The 13,536-nt window shown below is 31.3% G+C and overlaps 3 protein-coding genes across 6 annotated transcripts; 1 reads left to right on the top strand and 2 right to left on the bottom strand.

The window, feature by feature from the left end:
• Positions 1-100: 100 nt before the first annotated feature.
• eEF5 (eukaryotic translation elongation factor 5) lies at positions 101-2,125 on the bottom strand. The gene is made up of 4 exons (XM_068289054.1): positions 2,007-2,125; positions 1,193-1,447; positions 733-934; positions 101-386 (listed from the first exon to the last, which is right to left on the bottom strand). Exons 2-4 carry the CDS (start codon positions 1,402-1,404, stop codon positions 315-317), a joined length of 486 nt encoding a protein of 161 aa, XP_068145155.1. The 5' UTR covers positions 1,405-1,447; positions 2,007-2,125; the 3' UTR covers positions 101-314.
• A 1,414-nt stretch (positions 2,126-3,539) lies between these two features.
• Gpat4 (Glycerol-3-phosphate acyltransferase 4) lies at positions 3,540-9,038 on the bottom strand. 3 transcript variants are annotated; one of them, XM_068288808.1, is made up of 7 exons: positions 8,782-9,038; positions 7,979-8,185; positions 7,668-7,910; positions 6,568-6,804; positions 5,168-5,401; positions 4,027-4,283; positions 3,540-3,934 (listed from the first exon to the last, which is right to left on the bottom strand). In XM_068288808.1, exons 1-7 carry the CDS (start codon positions 8,914-8,916, stop codon positions 3,637-3,639), a joined length of 1,611 nt encoding a protein of 536 aa, XP_068144909.1. In that variant the 5' UTR covers positions 8,917-9,038; the 3' UTR covers positions 3,540-3,636. The 3 variants fall into 3 exon arrangements, with proteins under 3 accessions (XP_068144909.1, XP_068144907.1, XP_068144908.1); XM_068288806.1 differs by lacking the exon at positions 5,168-5,401 and having other exon boundaries at positions 8,782-9,036; XM_068288807.1 differs by lacking the exon at positions 6,568-6,804 and having other exon boundaries at positions 8,782-9,036.
• An 809-nt stretch (positions 9,039-9,847) lies between these two features.
• On the top strand, positions 9,848-12,289 carry yki (Transcriptional coactivator yki). Of its 2 annotated transcripts, XM_068289062.1 has the most exons (5): positions 9,852-10,784; positions 10,896-10,987; positions 11,444-11,584; positions 11,914-11,966; positions 12,102-12,289. In XM_068289062.1, the coding sequence occupies exons 1-5, from the start codon at positions 9,991-9,993 to the stop codon at positions 12,198-12,200; spliced, it is 1,179 nt and encodes a 392-aa protein (XP_068145163.1). In that variant the 5' UTR covers positions 9,852-9,990; the 3' UTR covers positions 12,201-12,289. The 2 variants fall into 2 exon arrangements, with proteins under 2 accessions (XP_068145164.1, XP_068145163.1); XM_068289063.1 differs by lacking the exon at positions 11,444-11,584 and having other exon boundaries at positions 9,848-10,784.
• The last annotated feature ends 1,247 nt before the right edge of the window (positions 12,290-13,536 follow it).

Raw genomic sequence — 13,536 nt, 5'->3', positions numbered from 1 at the left:
AGTTATTGCAAATAACAAGAAGCTTGGTCTACTTTTCCTATTTCAAAAACTATAAGTTTGTTATTCGTAATCGCGAACCCTCCTTAAGTAATCAAAAACATTATTTATTGAAGTTGACGTTTAGGTAAAAAATTTATTGGCAAACGCGTATTTTGTTGCATAGTATTTCAAACATAGATGCTTCAAATTTCAGTTTTATTTGTACAATAATTAGAACCAAATTTAAAAGTTGTGTCAACTAGCTTATAACAGCATCTTTGATTAAATTTACTTCAGATGTAAATGCAACATAGTTTTACAACGACACCTTTTCTTTATTTGTCCAGAGCAGTATTAGTCTTAATTGCGATAATACATTCCTCGCCGCAAGACTTAAGAACAGTGCACTGAAAATAGAAATGGAAATATATTAGCATACTTTAAGTTTCTTTGTCCTAAATATAAATGTAAACACGAAACTAGTTACTAGTTACAGTCTAAATAAGTTTGAACGGATCAGATCTAGTAGCAGATATCTTTTTTACTTATCTGAATCATTTGCCGATTCAAAAGTCTTTGCAAAACTGTTTAAAACGTGACATGTTGATTTTGAGCCTGACATATGTTGAGTTTAGTTGGGTTCTTTTTCTTTAATCTGCATTGCTCAATTACTTTTATAGTATTTATTATTGTATATCCAATATGTTGCACCTAGGCGTAAAAGCTAGTTTTTAATTCTTTTTTTTTTCTTACCAGCAAATCCTTGCCATTATCAAAATCGGAACGCAACTGATTGCCCAAATCACCTTCGGGAACCTTCAAATCTTCACGAATCTCACCAGCGTCTGACATTAATGTAACATAGCTATCGTCGCTGATATCAGTCAACTGATAATCCTCGCGCTTAACATTAGGGACATCCATGTTATGAGTAGATGGGCATATATCTTCGTACCTAAAATAATAGATTGAATTTTTATTATTGATTCGCTTAGCATTCATTAGCAAATATAAAACTGCATGGAAACCCCAACAAAGGGTTGGTTGATATAGGGAAGTTGCAGTAATCATTTTTTTTTTTTTACAAGCCGGCTTTTATAAACTTTTGCACGATAAGTACACTAATACTGTCGGATTATTATTATTTGTGAAATTTTAATCAGTATCACAATGAATATTTTAATTTTTTCTTTTTTTTTTTTGTATTACATACTTCTTGTTTGAAAAAATGTCGATTCCAACCATGTGAACTTTAGCATGACCGTGTTTTCCAGTTTTTGAGGTGGACATCTCGACAATTTTGCATGGCCTGCCCTTTAACATAACAAATCCGTTTTTGCGTAATGCTGAGCATTGCATCGGATATGTCAACGATGCTCCGGAATCAGAAGGTCCGATATCACTATGATCTTCGAAATCAGACATTGTCTCGCTTTTTAAACCAGATGTACAATTATACAAAATATATCTTTAAAGAAACAGAAAAATAAAAAGTTAATTATTTATATTGTTTAATTTATAATATATAATTTATTCTTTTACTAAACCGGTGCGTTTAAAATATTATAAAACAATATAGGCGTTTTTTTTGTACTATGGACGCCAAAGTATGTACATATGTATCTACATTCGTACTGATGTCAGCGTATAAGCATACATACATATGTACATTCATATATACATATGCATGTATGTAGTTGTATGTATGAAAATTGTTAGACACTTCAAATTGTTGTATACAACTGTCTTTAGCAAAAAATTGCAACTCAGGAAAACATAAAAAAAAAAAAAAAAACTAAAAAAATGCACGAGTTTGCGGTATCTATAAATGTAAGGGGAATGTAAAATTCAATACGATACACATGGATACTTTGCCTCAGACAATTGTCTTTTGTGTCTAACACGCATTCATTTAAAAATGCTAATATGTAAGGCGGTAACGAAAGTGACCAAAATAATGCATATAAAATCACGGGTAACAAATATTTTAGCTTCTTTAAATGCAAAGTGTACATAAAATTACTCACATGCGATGAAGCAGACCGTTCCAGGCGAAGATGGGAAACGAAAGAGCTTCTATAAAACTGCACACGTTTTGTTTCCGGTCAATAACCACCAAACGCCAGGTCGATTGTGCAAAAAGAACAATTTTTGTACAAGTTTATCGATGAATTTGGAACGATGAACATAGAACATTAAAGTATTTTTTCACATGAAACATTTGTTTAACTTTTGAAAAATGTTGTGTCGCCTTAAATACATTTTTTTATTAATACATATGTATATTTTGTCAATTTTTGTTTTAATTAATATACACTATCTACTTATAAAATTTATCGAATAATGAAAAACAGCTGTTTGGTACCATATTAATATTTTCTTACTTAGTTCATTCTTCATTTCAAAATATTATTTTAAATTAAATTAAATTACAATAATAATATAGTAATAGGTTACTTTAAGGTTCTTACTTGTCTTAATTAAACAATTTTATACAACGTCAGCAGAGATTTCAATAGAAATGAAAAACTCACGTAAATGAAGTTATAGAGCCAAGTCGATAACTATTTTAAATTTTTAAAATCCAATATGCTTCAGGTCTGGTAAATTTTTTTCTACCCACAGCCACATGATCAAAGTATACACTCTACCATTCGACAATTCATAAAACCTTAAGACATTACTTAGTTGTTTTTAATCAAATTTGCTTTGCTAAAAAAAAATAATAGTTTTTTTTTAATTACAATGGCGGAAAAATTAAATTATTTAAACAATTTTGCAATTAATTTGATATGCGTGTATACTACTAGGTTCCACATACCAATCCGGTGGCTCAAGCTTATATTATATTTTTGTGTCTTTAATAAACCAGAAAATCAATTTAAAAAAAAAAAAACATCTTTAATTCGTGTTTCATTAAAAATACCTGCAAGGGGTGATTGTGAAACAGTTTTATATCTTTAAAAGACAATAGAACAATTTGATTTATAGAGCATACACATGTCTGTCGTTGACTTATTTTATTTAGAATATCATTACTCAGTCTCGTGAGTAAGAAACGTATTTTCTTATATTTTTTCAAATTTTTAATTCTTTATTTAGGAATACTCCTTACTAGGAAAATTGTTAAACTGCTTTATTAAATTGACGGGGTATGAAACATCATTGAGGAATACGGAAAGGTAGCTCCAGTGGGTGGCACTATTGTTTATGAATGACAATAAATTTTGTTTTCCTTTTTGGCCATACGTTTATTAACTGTAATGATACTGCCAATAATCAATGCCAACTTTGAAAATGGAAGACATAATTAACTTAGTTTTCGCAATTACCTTAATTGATAAGCTTGGAGTCCTTGCTCACTGTTCTTATTTCTTAAGTTTTAGAATCATTAGAGTAGTAGTAGAATTAATTCATTATGTATGCAAATGGACATATGTAAATGTATTATGTAGGTTGACTCTCATTTGCAGTTCAGTACTCTGAAAAAACTTTAAAGCCCCGCCCTTTGCGTAACATATGTAGATTAAATAAAATAATGCGAGGTGATATGTGACAAATACTTTATACAGTTGACTCTTCGCTATTTATTTAGGTGTGAAAAAAAGAATTTTAATGTATATTAGTTATACTTTTTGTAGAATTATTAAACTAGTGTCAATCAGATTTTAGACGGTTAGCAAATTCAACCTGTTGAATTTCTTTCCACTCTTTTTTGGGCTTCATTCGTTTGAGCTGTCCATCCCACACCAAATCCACTAATCCACCTTGCTTAGCAATTACACCTTTTACACGATTAGCGAAATCTATTGCTGACTCTCCATCCTGGCGATACATTGGTGGAAGGTACCAGACATCACATACAATTGCCCACGATGTCATCATCATGTAAAGGTATTGCATCATTGAGTATTTGGCGCTATTCCAAAAGGCATCTCCAAATCTTGGATCGTACCTATGGTTAATAAGAACAGAATCAATAAATTCTCTGTAACTGTTCTAGCTAAATATTTGATTATTGACTTAAATATATGTATATTTACGTACTTTATAGCCACAGGATATATAACTCCACCAACTTCAAAGCTGCCTTTCTTAAATTGCATTACAGATGTATTGTTGATACATGTGCCCTCCGGAAAAATAAGAATCGGTGGATTATTTGGATCCGAAACATGCTGCTTCAATCGTTCTGCAACCGTATGACGATCTTTAGCTTCGCCTCTTTCAAACCAAATATGTGGCGATGCTCTGGCGAGCGCTCTTTGTAAGATACCTAAGAATCCGCCGTGCCTCTGTCCAATCTACGAAATGTTTCATATAACGCATTATTTAGTGAAAACAAAAATGTTAAAAATTTTTTGCAAAGATAACAATTATTGTAGTTTACGATTACATGCATTCATTTACAGTTACTGGTGGACTCTTACAAAAGACAAAACTGAACATAACATAACTGATACAAATTTTGATTTAGTAAATTAAGTGTAATAAAAATTTGTTACCGATATAAAACTTGTTTCTGGCTATCAACGGGAATTATGATATTTGACAATGAACAAAAATTAGGCATTTGTTGTAGACCTGTAAAATTTAATTTTTAATCGTTCACTTTGATCGTACTATTGAGTGCGTACCAAACTGAAATCATGTTTGTTTCCATTTAAACATAAAAATATTTAAATTTGTCGACCTATAGAAAACGTACACAAAATACAATAAAGTGAAATGCATTTGCTTTCTATAATTAACACGATTACAATGAGTGGATTTGACAATAGATCTTGAAAATATATATTAAAACAAATTGCGAGAACCTAAACAAAATCACAAAATAAATTACAAAAATGGCTGTTCAAGTGAGGTAAAACGAACGATTACACAAATTATAAGTTGAGTTGATACCGCAGAATCAGAAGTCACGAAATTATATTAAATATTTTACAGCATGCAAATAACTCTTTGAGTTAGGGTTTAAAAATTCATGAAATCAAACATTATTAGGAGAATTAGAAGAAACTAAAACTTGGAAATTATAATACCGATTACGAAATTAACACGTGTATTTAGATTTGTGAAATAATTCATAACTAACAAAATAAAGGGGGTTTGGAAGTCACATTGCCTACATATTAGTGAATACTAAATACATATGATTTAACTATTCTTTTTGTTTTGATTGCCTTACCAGAGAGTACGTTGAGTCACACATCAGCACCAGAACGTCAATGGGGCTTGTATGATTTGCGACACAAATACCAGATGACGGCCGATTATCTTCATTATGGTAAGTAATCACGGCCGAGATTGCGCTGGATAGGACACCAAAACATTGGCCAAGTACCTTATGGACAACAGCCCGTTTTTTTTCGCCATCCTTTAGATATCCCACTGCCGCTGTACATAATGTTAACCATACTACCTGGTATTGAAATGCATTCGTTTGAGGAAAAATCGGAAATATAAACTTCATTGTAAATTGGAATATTGAAATTAAAATAGTTTTGTTTCGTCTTATAAGGGAAATACTTAATTTATATAGACCTGTCTAGTAAAAACAAACAAAGGTTATTATTATATTTAACCCTACCCCTTAACTTAAAAATCCATCATGATATTCTTTATTTTTTTTTTATTTTTCAATTGTCTTTAAATAGACCGTATCAAACACACGACAAAAGACAGGAAAAACGACCTGGTAGAGACTCATTAAAGAGTATGAATAAGTAAAAGTGTGGAAAAGCTTACACTAGAAAATCGAATGTCAAACTTATTCGAAAGTTTACTAAAATCCGCTTAATTCAGAAACAAATTAAGTCTAGGTTTACCAACGCAACAATTTATTTACAACTTGCAGATTCAAGAGAAGGAAAAAGAGATATGAGTAGACTTTCAAACCTATTCAAACTGCATACAAAGGTCAATAGAGCATAGCAACCATTCTAATCATCCACTCAATCATACGGGCAAAGATATTTATATAAACGACTTCAATACAGAAAGTTTGAACCTACAAAGCATAGCTGAGAGAATACTACGAACGACTTTAACGGAGACGTGTTCAATGCATATCTTACCTGCTTGATGGCCAGTACAAGTCTATTATTATTTAAGTCCACATGAAAATCAACTATTAATATACATATTTTTCAAACAATTAACATAAAGAAACAAATGCATACACACAGTAACGCGAAGACAATTACAGAAGCCAATATTGCAACAGGCATTAGTTTGTTTGACATATAAAATTAAAATAATTATTATACTATTGTAAAACACTTCATGCATGAAAATCGAATCAAACTGTGTAACCTATCAAAAGAACTTCATCATGATCAATTCATTTTTGAACCAGGAGCTTCGACTGTAATAAAAAACCAATTAAAATGTTACTGATTTTCTTATACATAAGTGTATATCTGTAATATGTAGGTATACATACATATATAAAATTTAATATCCAATCGTCGTGAAATTATTTGTTTGGTATGGTTCATTTTCATGCATGATTGGAATAGTATTATAATAATCTTCAAATTTCATATGGAAACGGAAACACTTGGTAATTAAAAACTTTGTTCTCACCAAAGAAAAAGTGCAGTCGGTTGATAATATTGCCACATCCAAAGGGGTGGTATGATTTGCTACACAAAACCCAGAAGTTGTGGGCTTATATTGTTTATTATGAAATTTAATAAGAGCTGACAAAGAACTTGATATAAGACGGAAAGTAATTTTAAACGATAAGTCCGCTAAAGGGTGCCGCAAAAATCGATAAGGTATTAATGCCACAATACTGTTTGTAACAACTGCAAATAAAACCTAGGAATATAATATACATTAATTAAAGAATTGTAAAATTAAACGAAAGGCACAAATCATAAATACATAACATAATCAACAGAAACAAATTAACAAGAACAATTTAGAAAGATAATTAAAATACATGTAAAATATTAAATCCAGCTGATCTTCCTAAAACATATCGTCCTTGACGATTTTTTTTGCTGCTAGACAAAATATGTATGTTTAAATTTTTAAATTATTTAATCTGATTACTTAGCATCTATTTCTAAATGGTTCTAGTTCTCTAAAATCCGAATACATTTTCCAAATATCTTGATATTAATGTTCATATTTTGATCAAATTGGGTTAGCTATATATAGATTAAGAAGAATTTTCTTGCTTCATTAAAGGCATTAAAGGCAAGTTACTAATATGCACACATTTATAAAACATAAATTTTTTTCGGCAGCATATTTAAAAAATTTAGTTTCCACTTGAATACTTTCATACCTTGTTTTTTTTGATGACTTACAAATCTTTTGTAAAATGTTTGCCTTAGATCGTATAGAATTATATTACATGTTCACCAAAATATCACTTACACCTCTCACTTATGTATCTCTTAAAAACAATTTCATTTGGACATTATAAACATGTGTTAAATATTTCAAATGTCAACCAACGTTGAATAGAAATCCTCTTTTCGAAGATTTTAAAAACTAGTTGCAAATCTTGGATGGACTTTGTTTTTTAAGTATCCTTAATGATATCCATTTGCTCTGACTAGTGTATATAATTATTGTTCAAATGTATACCTTTTTATCAATCGAAGTTGAGACTCGTCCAAGTATTCCATTTATATGAACATTTAAGTAATAGCCATAGATAAGATACTTACACCAATAAAGCAGACTAATACACGTAGCGGCATTAATATGGTATAACGCACAATGAATCCAACTACCCATATAAGTGTTATTTTCCAGGATATGAATTCATAATGCCTATTCGTACGGGTCAGCATATTCCAACTCTTAAGCTCTTCAGCTTCAAATCGAGATGTCACATCATCTTCAATGATAGCCTCTATGCCAGATTTAACATAGTCCAAACATTTTTCAAAATCAAAATTGATTTCTTCCTAAAAAGCAACAAAAAGAGTTATCAAAAATGTAATAGATGTTTTCAAAACAATGTGATTTTAAATACCTTTTTACTGGACACTTGTTTGTCTTGTGTATTCTCTTGAGCTTGTGGTAGAAGAATTGCATCTCTGGTAATTAATGTTGCTCCATTGAGAGTTTCCTTGTTATCATCATCTTCCACAACTTCCAAACCAAGTTTCGTGTCAGTCTTACTTTTACTCTCAAATTTTTGGTTTTCTTTGGATGCTGTTTCTATGCTGACTCGACCATACTGCAATCCAAAAATACATATGTATACATATACTCTTTAGTTATTAATTATGCAATTTATTTATTTTTATGTTATTTAGATGGTAGTAGTTATCATTAATAAGCCTCAAAGTCCAAAACAATCGTATCAGAAGTTATTTTATAGAGGTTATAAAGCTTGGTAATATTTTCAGACGAAAAATAACTAAAATAAAAAATTGGTATAGAAATTTGGTTAACTTGCATTACACTGATAAAATAGTTAACCATTCACATGTGTTACCTCCAGTTTGTTAAATAACAATAGTAATCTTTTTTAACCTTCAAACATATCAAATTGCCCAGGTTCATTGACTAAATACCTTGTGTTTTTACTGCAAATGACAAGTTGTTTTATGCACCATTGAGATAGTCAATTCAAACTTGCTAGCAGACATGAACTATTATACATATGTATAGGTAAATACATACAAACAAACAAACACATTGAATACCTGACTATATTTACGGACTTTGGAATATCTGATTTTGACACTATTGATATCTAATCACTCTATAATTAGTCATTCAATCGAAAACATAAACGGTCAATATAAGTGACAATTGGCAATAATTTACCTCGAATATCCTTAAGAGGAGGTTCACATACGCTTTACGAACGCCGATAGATTTGTTGATTGCAGATAGAAGGATTAAAAACGATATGAATCCCGTAAATGGAATCCAGCAAATGTTTATTATTTCAGATATCATTCTAATTCATTGATTATATCCCAATTTAATATTTACTACGAAAACGATTTAAGCATTTGTAGGAAAGTATAGCATCAAACTAGGGCTAATAACAATATGCAATGTCTGTTGGGGGACATATGCAAAAGTATTTTATCGGTGTCATGCGTCCCGATATCGACTTCCAATCCAAGTGTTACCAATTTTTTTCAATTCGATATCGATTAAATGCGATTTGTTATCATTAGTTCCGACAATCGCAAAACACTTAAAATGCTTTCAATTTTGAAAAAAAAAATTTTTAAAAATTGCCTATGAAAAGATTATTTAAATAAATTTTTAGATTTTACATTGGCCTTGTATTGCCTTGACATAACGTCACAATCATTGTATTGAAATTGTTTTCGAATGATACGCTCAATCATATCTTACAAATTTGATCTTGAATTTCGGTTTTAAATGTTGCATTCATATTATTCCGAAAATTAGCTACAATTTTTTTTTATTATTATTAGCCTAAAGATATTGGTTCGTCAACGATTTATAAAATGATTCAGGATTGGTAGATCCAAGTAGAATTTATTATTCGTTATACTACATACATAATAAAAATATATAAATACGTAGTTATCATGTTGAATTTAATAATTTGTAAAAATTAAAACTTTCAAGTCAATATCGACTTCCCAGCAATTTGATCTTTTTCATACCTATATGTTTAAATTTTAATTTTTGTACGAGACAAAAGGTCCTAAGGCCTAAAAATATTAAATGTTTTAACCATTATAGGCACATTTATCGAGCAATGCAACGTGGCACGCTCGCTTTATAAAAAAAGGTCACATATGGAATCGACGCCATTATTTATTGAAATTTTAGCCTCTGTTTATTCGATATGTTGGATATCGAATAATTGAAATGTGGAAAAGTGGCAATGTTTGTGTTATGTTGGCAGTGCTGTAACATTATTATTATTATTAATATTTTTTAGTTATAATTTTGCTTCAAAAATGAAGTAAAATACATATATGTATATGTATATTGCAGTTAATTTGTTAAATTGCACACATTTGTTTACACAAACAGTTCAATTTTATGTTAACAACGATGTCAATAAGCAACACCAGCAACATAAACGAAAAAGAAATCGACGATGAGGATATGCTATCACCGTCACCAACAAAATTATCCAATAATCATGTTGTGCGAGTCAATCAAGATATTATAGATGATAACTTGCAGGAATTGTTTGACACTGTTTTAAATCCGCAAGATGCAAAACGCCCGTTGCAGTTGCCTTTTCGTATGCGAAAGCTTCCAAATTCCTTCTTCAACCCTCCGGCTCCATCGCACTCACGAGCAAACAGTGCAGACTCTACATTTGATGGTGGCTCCCAGACAAACATTAATATCAATAAAACTGCCCAGCCGCAGCCAGTTGAAGCAATACAGCAGTCTGGTATCTCTGCTCTCTCCGCTGCAATCTCACAGAACCAGAATCCTAACCAGCCATCACAGAGTCGCCTAGCAGTATATCACGCCCGCGCTCGAAGCAGTCCAGCATCTTTGCAGCAGAACTACAATGTTCGTTCCAGGAGCGACGCCAATGCAAATGCAAACGCAAGTACCCAAGGTCCAGCATACCCCGATAACAACGTTGACTTTGGGAATAGTGCCACCAACAACATTGAGCTGGATGGAAATGTAATGACTGGAATAGGAATAGGGACGGGTCAGATTCAGGAAATGCCAATTTCCACGCAAACTGTTCATAAAAAGCAAAGATCATACGATGTGGTGAGCCCAATACAACTGCAAAGCCAACTTGGCGCACTGCCCCCGGGATGGGAGCAGGCTAAAACCAACGATGGTCAGATTTATTATTTGAAGTAAGTAATGGCGTAATTTTAGTCTTTTTATTTTATTTCATTTAAATGAGATAAATGCTTTAAATTGCTTTGCGTATCTAAATATGTTTCGAATATTCTTGCCCTTTGTAGCCATACTACGAAAACGACGCAGTGGGAAGATCCCAGGATTCAGTTGCGTCAGCAACAACATCGGGCAATGGCAGAGCGAATAAAACAAAATGGTACGTTCAAAACCTGTATATGTACATCATGAATTTGTTTGGGTTATTATACTTTTGAATTGACTTCAAAGCCTGTAAGAAAATTTAACAAAACTAAACCAACTCTAAAATACTCTCTATAAGCCATCTAAAACACGGACTACTATGATTTCATTAGAAAATAAATGTCATCCTGGTCTACGGGATATATTATCGAGAATTCCAATGAGAAATCCCTACCCAAATAGACAAATAATTTGTCAGTATTTGCAAAATTTTGAGTTTTTAAATAATAGAATTATAATTTCTTAAGATTTTTAAACGCAGTTTGTTGATCTGTCCTATCCGATCACCTAGGCTAACATTTGTTAGTTCCTCGTTTAAATGTATGTCGTACCTACTTTTAAGTAGAAGTACATATTTAATAAACTGTTTTTTTTTTTTTCTTTGGTTTTTTTATTTGTTTTTGGTTTTTAGATGTTTTACAAACTCCAAAACAAACTGCGACAACTATTGGCCCACTGCCGGATGGTTGGGAACAAGCAGTTACTGAGTCCGGAGATATTTATTTTATAAACCATATTGACCGAACGACTTCATGGAACGATCCTAGAATGCGTAAGTGTAATTCGTAAATTCCGATTCAAGTTGTTAACAACCGACACAATCAGTGTCTTATCTCTTACAATCTAACCGAAACTTAAAACTAACAGCCCCTTAATTAGATTAACTTTGTTTTATAAAATCGGATTAAAAATATATCCAAATACACAGCTAGTAAAAACCAACCATTGATATTCCAAAGTTTTTGACCACTTTGTATTATATTTTATTGTTCAGAGAGTAAATCAAAAATATCCCAAGTTTTAATTAAGTAGAACCCCATTCCTGAGAATGTCCGCATTAATTTATTAATGGGAAATTTCGGCTTTTTCCTTTCTTTTTAGAATCTGGCCTTAGCGTTCTTGACTGCCCGGATAATTTAGTGTCATCTCTACAGGTAAATATGCTGCAACGACTTCGACTATATGCTAATGTAGAATCTCAAGAAGTAAAATTAGGCTGGGCCTTGCATGGACTTTAAATCTGATTCAGTAGTGGTCAAATTCGATTTTATTTATTTACTTATTTCCAGATCGACGATAACATGTGCAGCAATTTGTTTACTGATGCACAGACTATTACACCGTCTTCCAACAAACCGGACGATTTGGAATGGTATAAAATAAATTAATACATATATTTATATACCATTGTATTAGACCTACAAGTTTTATATTTTGTATTAATCTAAATTAAATATTTTTGCAAAGTTTTATAGTATTTATTCATAACAATGTTTTTATTTGTGGCCTTTAAGTGTTTGGGAATTAAAAGTAGTTCTTATATGGTTTTTCTAAATCATCGACTATTGTTTTTTAGTGAGAAGTCAAATGGTAAGTATACTTAATTTAAACTAAGCAATTCGAAGTAAAATCGCAGAAACCAACAATGGAAGGAAAGGCAAGGATTGCAATGATGTCTGAAACTTGGTATATATAAATGTCTAAATTTACCAGAATAAGATTCCATACTGCCATGGGAATGACTGCTTTAACAAGTAATATAATGATAAAGAAAGAAATTTTATTAACTTAAAATATATTTGAGAAACATGAATAAGTTATGTTTCTTACAGAAAAAATTAAAGCATTTTAAATGTCTCGCACTGCCAGGGTATATAAACTTCCGTAGCGTCAAAGTTAGCTTATTGAAATAATGAACACTATTAAAAATAAAGTGATTTGGTCAGATGACTAACTTTATTTTATGATGTTTCTTTTTACCCTACCACAACTGTTTTGCAATCCTTAGATTTTTGTATTATTATTATTTAACTAATCCAGTACAATGGATTATTGTATTTGTTGAGGATTCAAAAAACCAACTTTTGGGTTTTTAATAGTTTTCTTGAGCCTTTTTCAATGCAAATTAAAATATTTGAAGGGGTCTAAATATTCTAAATTTCTACGATTAATAGACCATCCGGACATAGAATTCAATTTGTATGTATGTATATATCGATTGGGCGAAAGGATGGTAAGAAATTCACATGAAGAGTTTCCAAATCAGCCAAGCAAGACAAACATATTTGCTTTTAATGATTCACACACAAATCTCATTCTTGTAACAGGTACCCAATAAATCTAGTTATGGGCGTGAAATAAATAACCATTCTAAAAGAGATCATTAAAATCTTTTAATACAATAGTTTACATTTGATTTTAGAGGGTTAACAGTAGTTCGAATAGGAACTCCCTTTACACATAAAAAGTATTTACACCTCATACATCGGTTTGATAGTATAAATATATTAACTTAGTTTTGTTTTTGTTTTAGACTTGGCAGGATACCAAAAGCCTTTGTCTTTGCTCGTCGCCAAATCAGAAGTCAAAAGGGTGTCGCTGTTTTTGCCGAGCGGCCACAAACAAAACTATTCTGCGCAAGAGCAGACAATCCTTTGGGGAAGCTCAGCTATTGGTTTTTGTTGTCTAGTCTATTGTAAATGATTTATTAGGTATGCTCTGAAA

Source organism: Drosophila tropicalis, unplaced genomic scaffold, assembly GCF_018151085.1.
Source record: "Drosophila tropicalis isolate 14030-0801.00 unplaced genomic scaffold, ASM1815108v1 contig_593, whole genome shotgun sequence".
In the NCBI taxonomy this organism is placed as follows: domain Eukaryota; kingdom Metazoa; phylum Arthropoda; class Insecta; order Diptera; family Drosophilidae; genus Drosophila; species Drosophila tropicalis.
This window is presented reverse-complemented; position numbering and strand designations above follow the sequence as displayed.